Below are 18,383 nucleotides of genomic sequence, written 5' to 3' on the forward strand. Positions count from 1 at the left end.
TTACTACAAGCAAAAAGCAGAACAAGCGCTTTTGGCACACCGGATTCATTGCACATCTGTAATTGGCTAACCCCATCATATGCGTTATTTCAAAAAGTTTCGTAGACTGCACATATAATTTAAGATATTCATGCTTCTAAAAAAGACCACCTGGAGCTAACCCATGCAACATAAAACATGAATGTAAAAATCATATGGAAGCATTTTATTAAGAACTTTGGAAAATCGGATGTTGTGGCACTGTCTTTTACACAGAAATTTCTAATGGATGAAAATCCATATCATTATGGTGAAAAGAAATTAATTTCATTTTAATTTGAAAGTTTTCCCTGCTTTATTTTTGTATCACTATAAAGGTTGGAGCCAAAGCAACCACCAATATATACTGATATATTCACTTCTGCAAGTCTGAAGCCCATGCTTTTGCCAAAACCCACTCAGCCAATATCATCAATACTCTCAACTATGAATTGTAAGGACAACACCCACCATATTTTAGCAGGAATGAGGAAAGTATGTTCTCAACTTTGGAGTGAATTTTTATTGACATGCTAAGGACTACAGTGCACAGAAAGTCACCCACATTGAAAGAAGAAAGAATAAAGTGAAAAGTTTAAAACTTTGGAGTTTCTTTTAAATATTAATATTCTTCACCAGACTGTTTTGATCGCAAAGGCTGCATTAAGGATGCACACATGTAGAGAAAGATGCAGGACTACAAAAAGGAGAGAGTCAGCCCTGAACACCAAATCCAAGAGGAAGATATTTTGATATTTGTGGTTTTAGCTCTGGACTCAAAAAAACTCCCTTAAATACCTAAGAAAAATAAACTATATTAAAGGAAGTTAATAAATATGCAATATTGACCAAATCATTGTAACTGCACAAGAAAAGAAGATGAAATCCAGCGTAATAGAGTGGAAATGCAGTAGCTGCTGTGAGTGAGAGAAAAGACACTAATATCATCTTTTCTATTTCCTTGCTCTTAAAACACTTACTGTTTGGTTGTTTTCCCATTTAATTGTTAAGTTCCAAGGTAAAGTTCTAGCAATAAACAACTCTTCTAGGGACTGACATTTGATTGACAACATTTTAGAACAAGTATTAATTTGTTATCAGCAGTAAATGCTTTGTGTCTCCACAGAAGTGATGGATAGGACTTTTTATGATACAAATAAAGCACCATGAGAAAGTAAATCATTCACTCATTTCTCCTAGCCGAAGTGGAAGGATCTGGTAGGTTCTTTTTACACCTTTCCTCATTAAAAAAAAAAAAAGGAAAAAAAAAAAAGAAAAAAAGACAACTGAACTTGAAATGCTTTTGCCATTATTCCTGTTCTGCTTCAAAAAACCCCAAAACCTTTCAAAGTCCTTTAACTCCAGTAGCCTAGCATTTAGGACAGCAATGACAACATTAAAATAATAATAGTAGTAATAGTAGAAGTCATAGTAATAATAACTACAACAACATAAAACAACATTCTCATACTGAAACAAATAAATTTTAGGTTTGAATTACTAAGCTGCATAGATCATTGTCTATGATACAAACATCATTGTAATTTGAAAATTTAAATCAACATTCAAGCCATGTTTAATCCCAGTTTCTTGATGATCATATCCAGAGTAGATTCTGTATAAAAACAGAAACTCCTTTCTTAATAGTAACTATCACTTCAATCTGCTTTCCAAGAGCAATTAATTATACAGTTAATGAGTTTAACTTGGTTCTGCCAACATAATATTCTTACAATATTTCAAAACCACAATTGTTATGAACTAGGACTCCAAATGCCTTAAAAATACTTCAGTATACAATGTAAATCCTAGTTAACTGGACTTACAATTTCAGGTGTTTAAGCTAGGTTTGTTTGATAATAATTACTTTCCATTTATCCATGGTTGTTGAAAAAAAAAAAATATAGCAATCTCACTTTTATCCCTTTAGCACAGGAGATGTCCCAGTATTCTGCCTATAATGCTTTGAGGCTGAAACAGCTCAGTACTATAAACCTCACAACATCAGCACTTGCAAAGTATGGATTTGTCCTGAAAATTGTATTTTATTGTAACCTGAACTACAAAGACTTGTAGAATTGATTCTGTATAAGCAAGCACTTAAATAAACCTTATCAAACTCTTCTGCCTTTTCTGCATTATTAGAAATTTTATTATACCTTACTGCTAAAGAGCCTATACTGTTGCCAGAATTATTCAACATTTTTAATACACATAAACCTGTTATTTCTTGAATTCTTCTTATCCCATTAGATTTTTTTCTTAATGTCTCTACTTGTCTTGGCCAATATTCTGCACCTTAGACATTCTAGTTTATCTTGCTATTTATTTCCCTTTAATGCCATAAGTTTTCTATAAATACACATACATAATTAATTATTTTACTGTCATTCTGGAAGAGGATACAGTTTTAGAGTTTTCAGGTGCACAGGAAATTACTTTTTTTTTTCCTAGGGGTTCTAGTTCTAGCTTTTACTCTAATTTCTTCCATTAACACTTTTCCTCATGATCAGTTTCACATGTAAGTTTCCCCACTAGGAAAACAGTCCCTGAAATGCATGCAGCATACTTGTTGACACCCTCCCTCATTTGCCAAATTCGAAGTCAATCAGGTCATGATCACTTGTCACCAGACAGCCACCAACTCAGTCCCATATTCAGTTCATCTTGCCTATGACAATGATAGTCAAACAGAGCTACCTCATTCTGGGCCCCATGCCTTTCATACCAGAAAACCATCAATAATTCTCACAGGGAACATTCATATTTTACCACGGACCTCCAGAAATTTTCAGCATTTGGTTTCCATTACATTCCAAAAAAAAAAACCAAACCTAATCATCTTTAACTCATGCAATAGGTCAAAGACTAAGGTACCTCTGCCTATGGCTGCACTGCCACATAAACAGGTTTACAATGGATAAACATTACGTTTACAATCAGTAATTGGTATGATACACAGAGCACAACAGTAGCCTATATATAAACAGGCTTTAGATTTTCATAAGTACAATGCCTGCAAGGCAGGGAGAAATACATTACAGGGCTATCTGAATTCTCCAGCACAAGAGCAGAAATTCTGCACAAGGGATCTGGATTTGGAGACCCTTTTCATATCAAGGAATACCACCAATTCATCTGCATTATCCCGTTTTCACCTGATTGAATTTTTCATATCCAACTTTGAAAAACATCTTAGACCAAAAACACTATGGAAGCAAGTAATCCTTACTTTGGCCATATAGATGGTTTCCCTGAGACAGAATTGTGTAGGGGTTCAGAGCAGAAGGTTGGTCTTACTGCAAGGCTTGTGGGTTTTAGCAGGCAAAGGCTTGTACTATCTTGCTTCCTGCTCAGAAGACAACACTCCATTTAAAATATTAAAGGCTAACAACAGGTAATGTTATTTAAAGTGTTTCCACAATGAGGTCATGCAGAAGAGAACAACTTATTCGTCTCTTATAAATGCATACATATCTTGCACAAAAAAATATTAGAAAAAGATATTTAAATTAATGAAAGTAATTCCACTTGACATTTGGGATAACAATTACCATACTTTCCAATTATCATTATTGCTTGTTTTCTTTCCCACAGAATTCAAAGTGCTGGACTTATTTCCTCAACCTCAAGCCCCGCAATATGATATGACATCAAGTTCATTTTCATCCTAGACTTACATACTTTGTTTATTTTTAGAATGGAACCTTTGTAAAACATGCTAGTTTGAAGGAAAAACGTGCAATTTTGTTTTAAAGTGTAATTTTTCTTCCTGTGATTATCCTTTTTTTTTTTAATCTCCCTACCAATAGAGACTTGAACATTGAGTGCTTTATGGCAAGGAACTTTTCAGAGTTCTATTTACTTACACTGAACAGGAACAATTTGGATGAGAAGTATTTCAATACACCACAAACACTTCTGAGAGAATCTGATTTCTCCCAGTAATGATATATATTAATTCCAGAATACAAATGTGTAAAACCACCTAATTGCAGAATATGGAACACCAAAAGTAGAGATGGCTAAACTAACAGGGACATTTTTACACAACCTACCAGTCAGTCAATACTATTTACTGAAATCCTTTTTCACTCCTCAGCTACAATCTCTCACTCATCTCTTCTCTTACAGGAGAAGTAAGAGTTTTTTTACTTAGGTAGCATAAAATGTAAAGTTTTGGGATAGGAAAATAAAAATTATAACCTCACTTTTAACTTGACATATCCAAAGTTGTCTTACATATTCTAGTTTCCACATGTCACATCATTCACAGGAAATAAAACTCGTGGCCTTGCAAAATTAATTGTGTCTCCAAAGACAGAAATTAACACCTCACTTCAGTGAAAAAAAAGCATAAGTATTTCAATGCCATCACAGCAAGATACAGGACAAGGATTTGCAAAACTAGGCACAAATGACTGGATTTATTTTCTGTTTCAAAAGTTGGAAACTCTGTTCAAGGCCATGAGTCTTTTTATAGTTGCAGTAGTCCCGAGTCAAAACCAATGTCCCAAAGACTGCCCAAAACCAAAATACACAGCATGACTTTACATCATTCAAACACATTCAACATACTGAAGAATATCACTGTGCCTCACATTCCTCCTCTCCCTTCCTCTTTCCACTACTTAAAAAAAAAAAGGAAAAACATGTGGCTTGGCAAAAAGGCTAAGTGGAAAAGAACATAAAAATTTGCATAATCTTTGAATGCTTTGAGAAACAATTTGTGCTAAAAATGCAAAGAAATTTAAAGTCAATAATTTGAAGACAATATTCCAAAATACAAAGGTCCTCCCAAGATTTTGATGTTGGAACAGGACTACAGGGCCTAGTATCAGAATGTACAAGAGGATTCCAAGTTCCATGGGACATAAGGCATCACTTTCTGCCTGAACGCACAATAAATACAATGAAAATATTCTATTTCCAGACAACTTTCAGAAAACTCACATTTTAGTTTGAAAAATAGGTAAGCAGCTCATTTACTGTTGTCCTCAGAACGTATTGCAGAACTGGAAGAAAGACTTTTGGACAGATGGAAACAGAGGAGAATAGTACTGTTATTGATAACACATTGTATGTACTGTCAAAGACTGAAAATCTTATTCTTACTGACTATAAGTAACATCTTGATTATTTTCTTCTATACAGTGTCACACCCCAGTCTTTAAGAACTGTCTTTAAGCTTATCTACTCTAAGTTGTGTGTGTATTGGTTTATAAGGACTGAGATTTCCTACACACAGAAAGCCTCAGACAATATACCAAAAGAAAAATGACTGAAGTCTGCTGTATTAGAGGATTGAATTTTTTTTTCCCATTTTTAGCAAATGTCAAATCATTGGCTATTGCTTTTAAGATTAATAAAAAATATAATGGTTTTTAGATTGCCTCTAAATAAAGATTACTATGAATGGAGAAATTATTTACCAATAGTCACCACAATGAGATTTCTTTAAAGGTTACAATCATCAGTTATTTAGCTGAAACACTGCTGAGAATGCCTGGTCATTTCTTGAATAATGCATAATGTTCATTGCAGATTTGATCTGTATTATAACAACACAGATATTTATAAAATAATGGAGAAAACTATCTGTTACTTTCCAATTGCTCAAGATATTTCCATGAAGTAATTGACTCTGAAAATATTATATGGAGTTACCTGAGCGCTCATTTGCAAGCACAACTTGTAGTGATCCCTACACAATAGGCATAAGAAAACAAACTCATCAGCCTTTACAGACTTCTAAGAAAAGCTGTGATAAATACAGGGCAGAGTAAAGAACCTTCCTGAAATACTGAATTAAAATTATTAAATTGCTGTACAGTACTGGGAGAAAAATTTAAAACTAAGCCTTTAAAATGAATGATTAACACAAGCAGGTCAACACATTTGGGGGAAGAAAAAAAATAGCAGTTACCTTTACGATGTAAGTATCTCTCAAATAATTTCCCAAATACCTTTAAATCTATTCAGAAGATTGCTTGTGCACATACAAAGTATAATGTCTAGTGTTTTATTGTAGGTTTATCATCCATACTTCACATGGACCTGCAAGCTATTTATGTGAGCTTGTTTATACATACGAACTTCTTCAAGGGCAGCAAAAAGCAACCTTAATAAATGAAACTGAATTTCTTTTGATGTAATTTCATGAATGTTTCATCAGAATGTGTTAACAGGTTTCTATGTAAGGAGAACTGGTGAAGTCATAAAATATACCTGTACTATAAAGTTAAACATGCTTATGGGGAATTCTTATACAATGGAACACAATTTCATCAAGCACTGTTTCAATATACTGACACATAAATAATACAGTCCTACTTAGTATTAAGCTAAGCACCCAAACAGGAGGAAAAGAATGTCAAAACCCCTTCTTGAGATCCACACCCCTTGCACCTAAAGGAATGAGAATCATAGCACTACATGGCTGGAGGGGCAGGGTTATTATATCAGATAGGATGAACAGACATTAAATGTTTACTCAGCTCTGTTTTAGGGAGAAACATTAATCTAGATCAGACTATTGATGATGTTGTCTAAGAATGAGATTTTGTTCTTCCTTAAAATTCTTTTCTTCATTAGAATCTTTACACAAAAAGGAAGATTCAGTATTTAGGTATATAATCCAGAAGAGGATAATTAAAAATAAATCCCAGATACTCTGAAAATATACAGAGATTGGCAGAACTCAGAGTTTCAGTAACGCAGAACATCTTATAGAAGCACAGAGAGATCACAGATTGTACAGCAGAGTTCACTTTACATCTACCTTGAAAAAATGTTTAATTGCCTGAGAATAAACTCTCATCCTGTAAAAATGGGGAATATTTGCATATTATATCAGAAGCCTAATGAACCATGTTACACTCATGCCCCGGATGATGTAATTACTGCTTTTTTTTTTCCTCCATGAGAATTATATATGATGTGGCAGATAATATAAATTAAATATATGAAATGATGGAACTACATCCAGCTACTAAATCCTCAATCTGAATCTGTGTTGGTTTTTTCCCTCCATACCTGTCTCCATCCACTGAAGGTTTTTGCCCTCCATACCTCTCTCCATCCATTGAAAATTTTTAACTTTCCTTACATAATATCACTTCCTTTAAATGGAAGGGCAGGTAAAATCCCTCTGCACCATCAATACAAGTAGCACTTCGTGGACAGCTGTGGGCTGATAAATAAGATTCTATTTCTACCTCCTCCCTTAACCCTTAGAGGTAGCTTCTTTGTTTGCCTCATGCTACATACATTCTATCTAGTTTAGTGTAGATTAAGAGTTTATAGTTCATGATTTGTGGAAAAAACCTGAAGTGCTCAAATCTCATGTGCCTCTTCCAAATATATGTTTCCTTCAAAACGTGAGAGCAGTAGCTAAAATAAAGGAGTATTCTGTGCTGTCAAAGCCAGAACACCCAGAAATCTCAGGTTTGGTAACCCTGATTTGTGTTACTGCAACTTACTCCCTAATTTAAAACACTAATCAGACAGAGATACTCATTGAGATGGGTAGCATTAGTTGAAAAAGTAAGAGATTACCAAAAAAGTCCACTTTACAGAAGTCATTGGAAAGACTATTTAGGAGCTTACATACACACAGCTTCTATTTTGTGGCAACTCACATCTAAAACACTGCTTTTGCTCCCCAACTGTTTGAGCATTAAAAGAGATCTTTTAATACTAAAACCAGTCTATTTTGTTGATAAATGCCTACTGGCTCAGAAGTCAAAATAACTTCTATAGCCATTACAAGAGGATAAATAATATCCTAGTCTCTCAGATGAAGATTTAAGTATTTGGATGTGATGCTTTCAAATTTCAGAAATATGTAATTCTACCTTTAAGGTATAGCCAGAAAATTAAGAGACTGAGTTCTCAAATCAAGGAATCATGTAATTTTCCTCTCAACCATATACTTGCATAAAATGCTAAAACAAAGCAACAGAATAACAGGTAAATAACTTGAAAGAATTTAGTCTACATCACCCAGAAGACTTACAGCTGTAATAGTTACATCAGAGGTTTGTTGTTAAATAAAAAATAATTAAAATAAGAGGTTTATTTCACCTTCACATGGTGTCTTTCTCATGCAGACCTCAGATTTCCACATTTGAATCCCTTTAAAGGATTTGATATGCAGGGAAAGAAGAAAGGATGAAGGTAAAAATTTCAATGTAGAGGTTACTACAGGCTGCCATATTCTATAGTACACAACAATATTTACTCCATACCTTTTACTGATGTATTAGGTGGAGGTCCTTCCATTCTCAAGTTCCATGGAGGATCACCTTGATTAGCAAAGTCCCTCATTTTCAGATAGCTAATTGTAAGTCGGATGATGGATGCCTTGTCCAGCTGGCTGGTAATGGCTGCAGGCAGCGGCAACAACTTTGCCAACTCATAGAATTCAAAATTCTCCTTTCCCCGGCGAGAGCGAGCAGCATCTCGGGACTTTTCCTTCCTCAAAGCTTGTAAACTGAAAGATAATAAAGAAAGTAGGACATTCATCAGTATCAGTGTTCTGCCACATTTAACCAATTTACTTTTTCACTGCTGGTCTTCTCTTCACATTACCACATTTTCAAAATGCTGCTGCATATGGATCTACAGATTTCAGGATATATAAAATGGTACTTCACATTTAAACGACTGAAACTAACAATAATATTTAAGTTTCAGTGGTAGTCAACATAGTATGTAACTACTCTTAAATCACTTTAGCCACTTCCTTTTTAGCCTGCCTTTTCTTTGTCTGCTGTCAGTCTAAAGAAAAAAATCCCAAGAATACTGTGTACATGTGGGGTTTATCTGTCTAGGTGCCATTGCTTCTCCTGATTCATTGTAAGCAAATTTTCCCTTAATTTTTGTCAAATTCTGAGTCTTGGGAGAAGGTTAAAAACAGATTATTCAAGTGTTTGCCACCTCAGACAGGAGCTGCAGTGTAGCCAATATGACCAAACAGGTTGTACAGTAACTGCTGAGACACAGAAGTGTAAGTCTGGTGTAATAATGTGAAAACTCCCGTGTTTTATGAAGCTGTTTAGGAGTTGTTCAACTGTCTTTGCAGTGGAAGCAGTAACCTTTGTCAGTGGGGTGAGAAAGCTGTTCATACAGTTATGTGATTCCCATTTCTGATTGTAATTCACTACCACATACATGGCAGACAGACAAATTTTTGATCAGAAAGAACCTTCTGCTTTACACTGAGCTGTTGGAAATACAAAGACATTAATTTTGTCCTGTTTCATCAATGTATCATTTGCTACCACCAATACAGAACACACAAAAAAGACTCAAGATTTTACTCCTGCGCTATTTGTTTAATTGGTGTAAAACTCCTGAATGCAGTGGAATGACAGTAGTTAACACCTGGGGCTTTTTTTCTTTTTTTTTTACACAAAGCAAAGTGTTCAATTCAGGATATTATAAGCTTTACAATACATCTGCCTTGGTAGACTCAGTCTGGTGCTGATGCTGGGGCTGGTGTCTGTCCATCACTGTGCAAGGTGAGTAGAAACTGTTCTTGTACCTCATTAAGGGCCTTGCTTCATTTGTTTAACTACTAATTTGATTAAGTTAAAGCCACAATTCCATTAGCTAGTAGTTGTTTTACTGCAGAACTAGAACATAACCAGTATATAATGGAATAAAAAAATACTTCCCTCCAGCTTCTACAACCCTTCCTGAAACCTTGCATTTATCAACAAAGTCATAATGATGAGATCTAGAAAAGCACTCTGACATATGAAGTAAATCAGTAGAATTGAGGCATGCAGATAAAACACCATAAAGCTAAGAGCTCTATTTACCTGTTTTTCTAACTTGGGAATAAAGTGAAGAGTTTTTCTTGCTTTAATATTCATAACCACCTGCATTTTTGTAGCCATCTCTGCCACTTCAGACTTGGAAGGGCATATCAGCTGGGCCCTTAACACACAAATGAAATCCCTCCATGACAGTTCCCTTAGTATGGTTAACATGTTACATTTCCTACAATTCCACACCAACAGCAATTATATTTAAAAAGACAGTCTGGCTAAGAAATAGGAACGGTGAAATAAAGATATGGGAGGAAACAGCACATTCTTACCCACAGGTAAAGATAGAGAATCCTACTGAAAGACACAGTAAAGTACATACTTGGTTTTATAAACTCTATATAGAATGCTATCAACTCTGTAAACTATATTCTATGGAAAAAAGTACCTAAACAGAAAGATTTCATAATGTTCGTTGTAGATGCGTCTCTCTCGAATTTCAAATTTTAGATATCTGCCATCATGGATATCCCTCAAAAGGTGCATAAAATACAACAGATAAAAGTATTTTATGTATACACAGACATATGGGAAGCTACAACTCTGTGAGGTATAAACTGTTCAATTAATTCCAAGGAAGTAATATGCCCTCACAAGTTAAATGTATACAACAGTGACACAAGGAAAAGGCAGATAAATGTCTCTGCACAATTGCTTCCAAGTGAAAGCTCAATTTCATGGCACAAGACATGGCCTTTTCTGCCTGTCACCACCTTTTTTTTCCCGGAAACCAAGCCTGAGAATTAAAGTCCCCAAATCAAGTTAGTAGAAGAACTGAGATTATAGATCTGTTCCAAAAGTTTGCACCAAGAGGTCCACACTTTCTTCCCAAAGCACTTAATTATACCCCTACATAAGATGGGAGATTGTTAAAGATCCCTAGTACAACAAATCAGAAAAATTACAGATCTCAGCAACTTCCAAAACTGAAAAATGTTAAAAATTGAATGGTGATAGAATATTCCTTAGAAACACCAAATTCTATATCCATAGTTTACAAGTCCTAGAGAGGCTTCAGGAGATCATCCAAACTGACTGATATACAGGAATGTAAACTTATGTAAAACTGGATCAGTAATAGCTTGCAATGGAAGTCAGTTAAGCTGAAAAGTGAGCCTCCCTGAGTCAGCAAACAGAAATATTTGAAAGCCACCTCTGGTTATTCAAACATATACAAAAAAAACGTAGAAGGCATGGGGAGCTGACATGACAAACAAAAGAAACTCTTGAGAAACATTGTTGAGACTAACTCACTTTTTCTCCCAACCATTTGTTATATTGTCATTTGTGGAAGCTTCATGGGGTGAATCAAGTCAAGGAATTTGTAACTTGGAGCATTTGGAACTAGTGCCATTAAGCTAATTTAAGAAGGAGTGTATGTGGATATGTGCATACAAGTCCTAGTTTCTACTCTATGTAATTCCACCAGAGAAATACACTGTATTGTTGGACACTGCTGTTATGCTGATAAAATGGGTCCTTAATTTGGGAGCAGTGATTTCCTCAGCAGGATGCAGTAATTCATTAGATACGACCTAAACATGGCTGTTAATCCTTTCTGGCACCTGTGATTCTGATAGGCAACATCAGCTTGCTTGTCAGATGCTCTTAATAAAGCAAAGCACTGGCACTAATAATCCCAAGAGGATGCTAGAAAAGAGGAGTGTGAAACTCCCAACAGAAAGCAGTGATGCTGACACAAGACCAAAATTCATCTTGTTTCCTGTCATATGACACCTGGAACTAGAGGTGGTTCTTGGAACATAAATGAATTTGTTAAGTATCAAGCTGCAAAACCTTAGAAATACACAGGCTCTTCTGCCTAAAAAAAATTAAGTTTGGGAAAATATACACGTTTACTAAGTGGCTTTCAAAAACAGTCAGAAAGCATGCACCACAAGTTTAAGAGTTCTCAAATGACAAAGATCCCCCAAGAGTCAAGCAAATCTACATATAGTATCCACTGTACCAACAAGAGAGTAACAGTGGAAAATATACCCGAGGGATATAAATATTGCTCCTTCTTTGCCTCCTGTGGAGAAGGCATAGTAGCTAAGACAACTGGATCAGGGTACAATGTAAATACAGTGGTGAAACGTCTTGCATTCCCTTATGAAGACATTTCTTATAGAATTTCCATATACAGAGCCCCCTAAAGAAGACTTAGAAGTTTCCAGCTGATAGCTCCCAATAATTCTGAGAAGCAGGACCATATAAACAGGATATTTAATGGCTTGAAGACTAATGCTATTTTAGATATGGTTTCTAAAATGTATTTTATTTTTCTTTTTAGGGCCTTTCCAGATGGACTGATATAAAGGTGGTCTGGCTTTTATAGATGAAAGGGTACAATAAATACTACCATATAATTCTAAAATAGTATACATGACATTTCTAAAGTAGATTTTCTATTGAAGACACAGTAGATGCAGAACACATGATAATATGGTGTTGCATAAAAGTTTTATTGGTACTCATAACTCACTTGTGATTTCATTGTGCTTGTGGTCATTCCAAGCTTAACCTGCTCCATATTTTATTTCACATAATTTTATATACTTTACATTCATAAGCTTATACATGCATCCATATCTGTGTGCACACCCACAACCTTCATATGTCTGACCAATTGACATCTGGCACTTGAAAGTTGGGACAATCACAGATCCTAATTTTTGCAGCATTTAATGGCAATTAAATATGTTTTAGCATATCAACAGATATAGTGACACAGATAAGGGGTTTTTAGCATATGTTCACAGAATCACAGAAGATTCTGAGCTGGAAGTGACCCCCAAGGATCATCAAGTCCAACACTTAAATGAATGGCCTAGCTGGGGATGAAGTCCATGATATTGGTGTCATTAGCACCATGCTCTAACCAACTGAACTAATCTCAGGGTCATAACAATACCTCTCTTCTGTGTCTCAGTTTGAGCAGCAAAAATCTGTGAAATAATTTAATTATATGAATTTGCATTTTGAATGAAAACAGGGGAATGGCTGCAGTTAGAAATAATTTTTGCTTGCATTTTCAAAATATAGCTTGGAAAGTGGTGGTTCACTTGCCCAGTTTTAGAAAGGCAGCTCACATTTACATTTCAGCTACACTGTTCCCTTAAACTTGGTGAAACCTCCCTAAGCAGAGCTGCTCAGAACATCGGTCTCCCTCTGCTCAGCCCCACATAACAACACTGCTGGGATTTATGGTACATTCATTGGACTTGTCACAAATAGAGATTGGATTGGAAGCAACAGCCATAAAACAAGGTTTGAGGGACAGACGGACTGCTGAACTCGAGATATAGTGGCTTTAGCCAATGGACAGCTTATCTGTGTTGTGCTTTCATAGTTACTGTTCATTTCCATTCACAAGCACATTCACTTTTTTGCTTCACAAGCAGAGAAGTATGGCAAACTCTCACAAAGGATGCCCAGTATTTTTGAGAATGGCATTGAAATCCTCCCTGGTTTCAGTAGAAATTTTAGAAATGCAAAAGTATACCAGAACAGGGCATTTCTTCTTATATAGTAAACATTTTCCTACTTATTAACTCAGCTGTTACTGAGCACTAGTGAATGTCTTAAGCCCCTAACAACAATAAGGATTAGTAGTAACAACTCCAGCGATAGTATAAAAATAACACTTAATACCTAATAACGTTTATAACAGATTTTGTAGAGAATGAAGCAATACGTCTCTGTATATTTTTCTATTAGTCTAGTCTTTTAAAGTCAAGGATCGAAAGGTCCACTGTAAACAGCATCCAACTCTCTGAAGGACAAAGTCAGATGAATGTTATAACCACGTCACAGAAATCAGATATAAGGAAAGGCTATGCAACATTAGAGTGCACAATGAATCTGCTACAAAAAATTTTTGCAGATAAGTGATCTAGCCCCTTCAGCCCTCCAAAAGAGACTTTAAGTTATATATGACCCTTTGTGTATAGTCTTTCCCAATATAAAGAACACAACCAGGCTTACTTGCTAGTAAGCATAGTTATAGTATTATATAAAGCAATATATTTATACTGCTCCTGAGTCCATACATGTGAACTCGTGCAAATCTGTATGAGTATTACTCGAAAGATCCCGTTTTTTTCTTACTTTGTTCCACACTAATAAGACGTAACAATATTACCATACTTTGGACATTTCTGTACTTAAATCAACTTTAGGTCCCTTCCTCTGTTATAAATAACCTATTTACAAAATTTATGTATTTATATCATACAATGTAGTGGATGATTATGAAAATTTGCCCAATACAAACATTTATACATTCTGATCTATTACAGAAATAATCAATTAGCTGTTCTCTCAAAGCCACATCCTTCAGAATCTTTTCTGGGGCTTCAAGCTGACCAGTGAAAACAATGAGGGCAGTTAAAAGAAGTACATTTAAAATCTGACTTTTAATGCCTGGGCAATTCATTAAGATAATGTCCTGCTCTACCTGTAGGTGACGATCCATAAGCCATGTTCTGTCATATAAAAATCTTTTTTAATTTTACTGATGTTGTGGAACAATTAAACTTCATTAGAAGTTCAAAGAATGGAATAGCATCAATATTTAAGTGACCGAATTATTTGGAATATTTATTGATTTTACTTCTATATAACTCTTGTTCCTGATGTTTTTTTCAAAATTTAATAGTAGCATCTCAGAAACACTGTTCAATCCAAGTGGATATTAATCTGAACAGCAGTGCACATTTTCTGACTCCAAAAAAAATTATTTAGACTGCAGAAAAGATGAAGGAAGTAAAGGAGACCAACCTGCACTGCATAATTGCACATAATACAGTTAAAAAGACCAGTTCTGGCAGTCAAACATCACCATTGGTGGTAGCATGAGCCTAAGGCTTGCTATTATCAGTATTTTGTGTTCTATTTTTGTAAAGGTTATGCACTAGAGACTTGACAAATACACATGAAACTGGATATTTTTTAGTACAGTGGATCCAAAATATAAAAGAATGAAGCAAGAGAGCTAATGCTTCTGTAGATGTAAATTAAAAGAAGAAAAAATCTGCACTCAACCTTCTAAGACTAATTCAATTAGTTCTGAAAAATTGATAATGAAAGTATGTTAATATGTTTACCTCTAATTTCTATAGTACATTTTGCTATCTTTGGGGATTTCTTTTCTTTTGAGACAACTTTTTGACTTGTTATTTTTTCCTTTTTTTTCCCTTTCTGCTGTCCCATTCGTAGATTTTCTTTTCACAAAGACTGTTTCTGAACACAGAGTACAAGAACTTCAAGACTAATAATAACAGTTACAATGTCTAAAAAATGACACTACTTTTGTGAGGGGAAAACCTCCAAATCAAAAGCCACATTAAATTTTACCTTCTTTCTTTTTTAAGTAGATCTGAGAAGCCGGACGGCAGATTTTTATGGATTTTTCTACTTGTTTGCTTAGGAGATCCGAACATTGCTCAGTCTCACTATTTATCAATTAATCTAGCATGCAGCCTCAAAGGAGAAAGGTCGACTTGTGTTAAAAATTCATCCATCAAAAATTCATCAAAGACTTCATCATTTTAACTTGCGAACCTTTGAACACCTACATACTTGTCAGATCTGTGGTCATAGTTAACTGGAATCTATAGTTACCACAGTGCCTATACTTGCTCTGACATGAGCTGCATGAAGAGACACTCAGGTGAAAGTGCAGTACATAACCAAGTGAGGCAGACTGCCTCCTCAAACTGCTCTTTTTATCAGACAAAGGATATCTAGCATCTGACTAAGTTCCAAGTCGGTAAAATCAGACTCTTTCAACACTTTTCAGGGGAATGTGTTTTTGCCCCATCATAAAAATCACCATTCTTACAAGCAAGAATTTGCAAAAAAAAAAAAAAAAAAAAAAAAAAAGGTAAATTATCTGATAATATCATCAAGGGCCTAGTTCAGATATTAAAGCCATTTAATGCTGTCTAAGAAAAAATAATGTTTTGAGACTTTCTTTAATGTGTGAAGAAAGCTGTATAGTATATGCTGGAAGTTAAAGCTGGAACCTTCAAGTTCAAGGTAAAAGCTCTGCTGCTTAACTAATGCACTGCTCATAGCTGTCATCATTAATTTATGTTAGCCTCTGTAAACATCAAGAGTATAATAGGCCAATTTCACAACTAAATATAGATGCACATTTTGCCCTTATATAAATGGCAGATTGCTGCTGTAGATCATCACTGCAGCAACACGTCAGTAAAGACGCACTGTTTGATGGTCTGATGCTCACACAATATATAAAACCAGTTGTAATGGTTGTTTGGAAGCAAAGTGTAACATAGCAGCAAAATTTCATTTGTTCCACAAACTCAGGATATATTAAGCCTGGCTGACAAAGACTGTTTGATGTGCTAAATCAGTTTGACCTTCATTTTTGCTTTATATTTCTCATTTAACACATGAAATGACCATTATTTTTTCACCGTATAGGGAAATATGACAGAACTGATTTCTATTAAAACCTTTCTTTTCCTTGTAGAAAGAAAAAATTTATTTTGCCAAAAGTGCTTTAGCAATTACTGCAGAACTTATAAAAAATAATACCTATATTAAGCCAAGCTTTTTATTATATCAGTAAGACTTGAGGCTGGTTTTTAGGGGTTGTGGTTTCACAGAAGAGGATCCTTTTATTTTAAATATGTAAACATGGTTCAAGGAAATGTTAGTTATGCTTGAACTAATCATTAAACTGAATGCTTTATCACCAATAAGTACCTTTGTTGAACTGTTTAAATAACAGGATTTACTTCCAAAGTGAGTCATTAAAATATCATAATAGGAACATGGCAGGTTTTTTGGGCATTACAAACTTGCCATCCTGCACAATCTTTTAAAACTAATGTACACCTTCATAGAGAAACCATTAAGTGAGCTGTGATACACTAGTTTGAAATCCAAATTCTACAACTAGAACAATAGTGTTTTCATCATTTTTTTCTTCCTATGTCGAACTAAGCAATTGCTAGCCTCCTGATAATAGAGAAACCTCAGTTTTATCAAGCAATTTTGCAGCACCCAATAAACAGCACTTTACCTTGGAGCAACTTGTACATTTCACACCTTAAATTTCTATTTACCAAATCAGCTAATCACTTCACAATTGAACTTCTCAGAACAAAAAATTATCAATTAAAGTGGTTGAAACTCCTGCAAATTATCATTTAGGAATGAAGTAATTGCTTTCATCAGGGCAGAAAAGCCCGCCAGAACAGAAATGTCACTTCAGATTAGTGTTCTCACTCCTGAAGCTATGGATGACACAGCTGATATAAGACTAAATGCCAAGACCAATCAATTGCTTTTGTGGCTCTGTTCTGAGCTGCTGTAAAAGGGGCCATTTTCTAGGATCTACTCTTCATTATAGTAAATGCTATCTCCTTGGTAACATAATTCCATTTCTCATAAATTCCGTCTGAGAGCATTGTCCTAACAATGGATGTTTGTGGAAAAGAATGCTGTTGGTTTAATGCAAAGAAATTAAGTGTGAACGGCTGTCAAAGTACTATAGTTTGCTTGTCCTTAAACATAAATTGAAGTCTTTACATTAAAAACAGAATACTTTGGCGGAAATGAATGTTCTTAACTAGTGTGATATATTGCATTTGGAAGTGATGTATTTCTGATTGAGAGTTTAGACTTTCTTTTGAATATCTGTGTTCTGTCTATAGTGGGCACACTCATCCCTAGCAGAGATTTGTCAGTTTAAGAGAGAGTAGATAAACACTCCACTTATTTCACAGCAGTGCAGTTAGGAAATGTGAAACTGCGCAAGAAAACATGGTCTCATTATCATATGACATGCTATTTGTTAGCAGACTCATCTGTGTATAAAAGCTTTCTTTGAACTGAGCCCTTACTGGAAATATCTGTATTTCAATTTGTACTGTTCAGCTTCCTAAAATACTTAGAATCTGAGTTATGGTCTCCAATTAAAAGGATATCTGAGAAGCTAATTTGGTGGAACAGCAGCAATTTCCTGCACTGCTCTCCTCATGACTGAAGTTTGGAAACAAATTCGAGATTACAGATTTTCTTTCAAAACAGGATGAAAAGTATTCCTCCCTCAATGAGCATAAGCAATTCCAATTAACAACAGCAAGACTTATGTGACAGGAGAATATATTGCCACATATGTAAAGAAGCAATTTATCCAGCATTAAGAGGAAAAGTGCAAATTTATTGTAGCATTTCTATGGGTAACCAAAGAGCGAGTACAGGTAACTCTGTTGCCAGATTTTGACTGCAGCCCAGAATGACAGCAATCACATTAAGGTATGAAAAACTGCACCCATTAGGTGATGTGGGGAAAACAAGAGGACAAGAGAGATACAGTGTCACTGGGTATCACATCTGCTTGCCCAAAGTAAACATTGTACTTTCAACTGCAAAGCCAGCTAGCTTCAACTCAGGTTCTCCACATATGCTATCTCTTATGCCACACTAGAAATGCTATATAGCATCCTGCACTTAAAATATGAGCTTTACATTCTGGCCTAACTATAAGCT

The 18,383-nt window shown here is 35.1% G+C and overlaps 1 protein-coding gene across 8 annotated transcripts in view; it reads right to left on the bottom strand.

Annotated features, from left to right (window-relative positions):
• Nucleotides 1-18,383, bottom strand: part of NPAS3 (neuronal PAS domain protein 3) — a 594,914-nt gene that overhangs the window by 406,858 nt on the left and 169,673 nt on the right. For 5 of the 8 annotated variants that reach the window (XM_039705452.1, XM_039705456.1, XM_039705450.1 and 2 more), the window contains 2 exons: nucleotides 8,268-8,512; nucleotides 8,104-8,154 (listed from right to left, as the gene is read on the bottom strand). In XM_039705452.1, the coding sequence (XP_039561386.1) occupies nucleotides 8,104-8,154; nucleotides 8,268-8,512 (296 nt within the window). The remainder of the gene's footprint in view (nucleotides 1-8,103; nucleotides 8,155-8,267; nucleotides 8,513-18,383) is intronic. The other 3 variants (XM_039705451.1, XM_039705455.1, XM_039705458.1) reach the window with 1 other exon arrangement.

Source organism: Passer montanus, unplaced genomic scaffold (assembly GCF_014805655.1).
Source record: "Passer montanus isolate IOZ18808 unplaced genomic scaffold, ASM1480565v1 scaffold18, whole genome shotgun sequence".
In the NCBI taxonomy this organism is placed as follows: domain Eukaryota; kingdom Metazoa; phylum Chordata; class Aves; order Passeriformes; family Passeridae; genus Passer; species Passer montanus.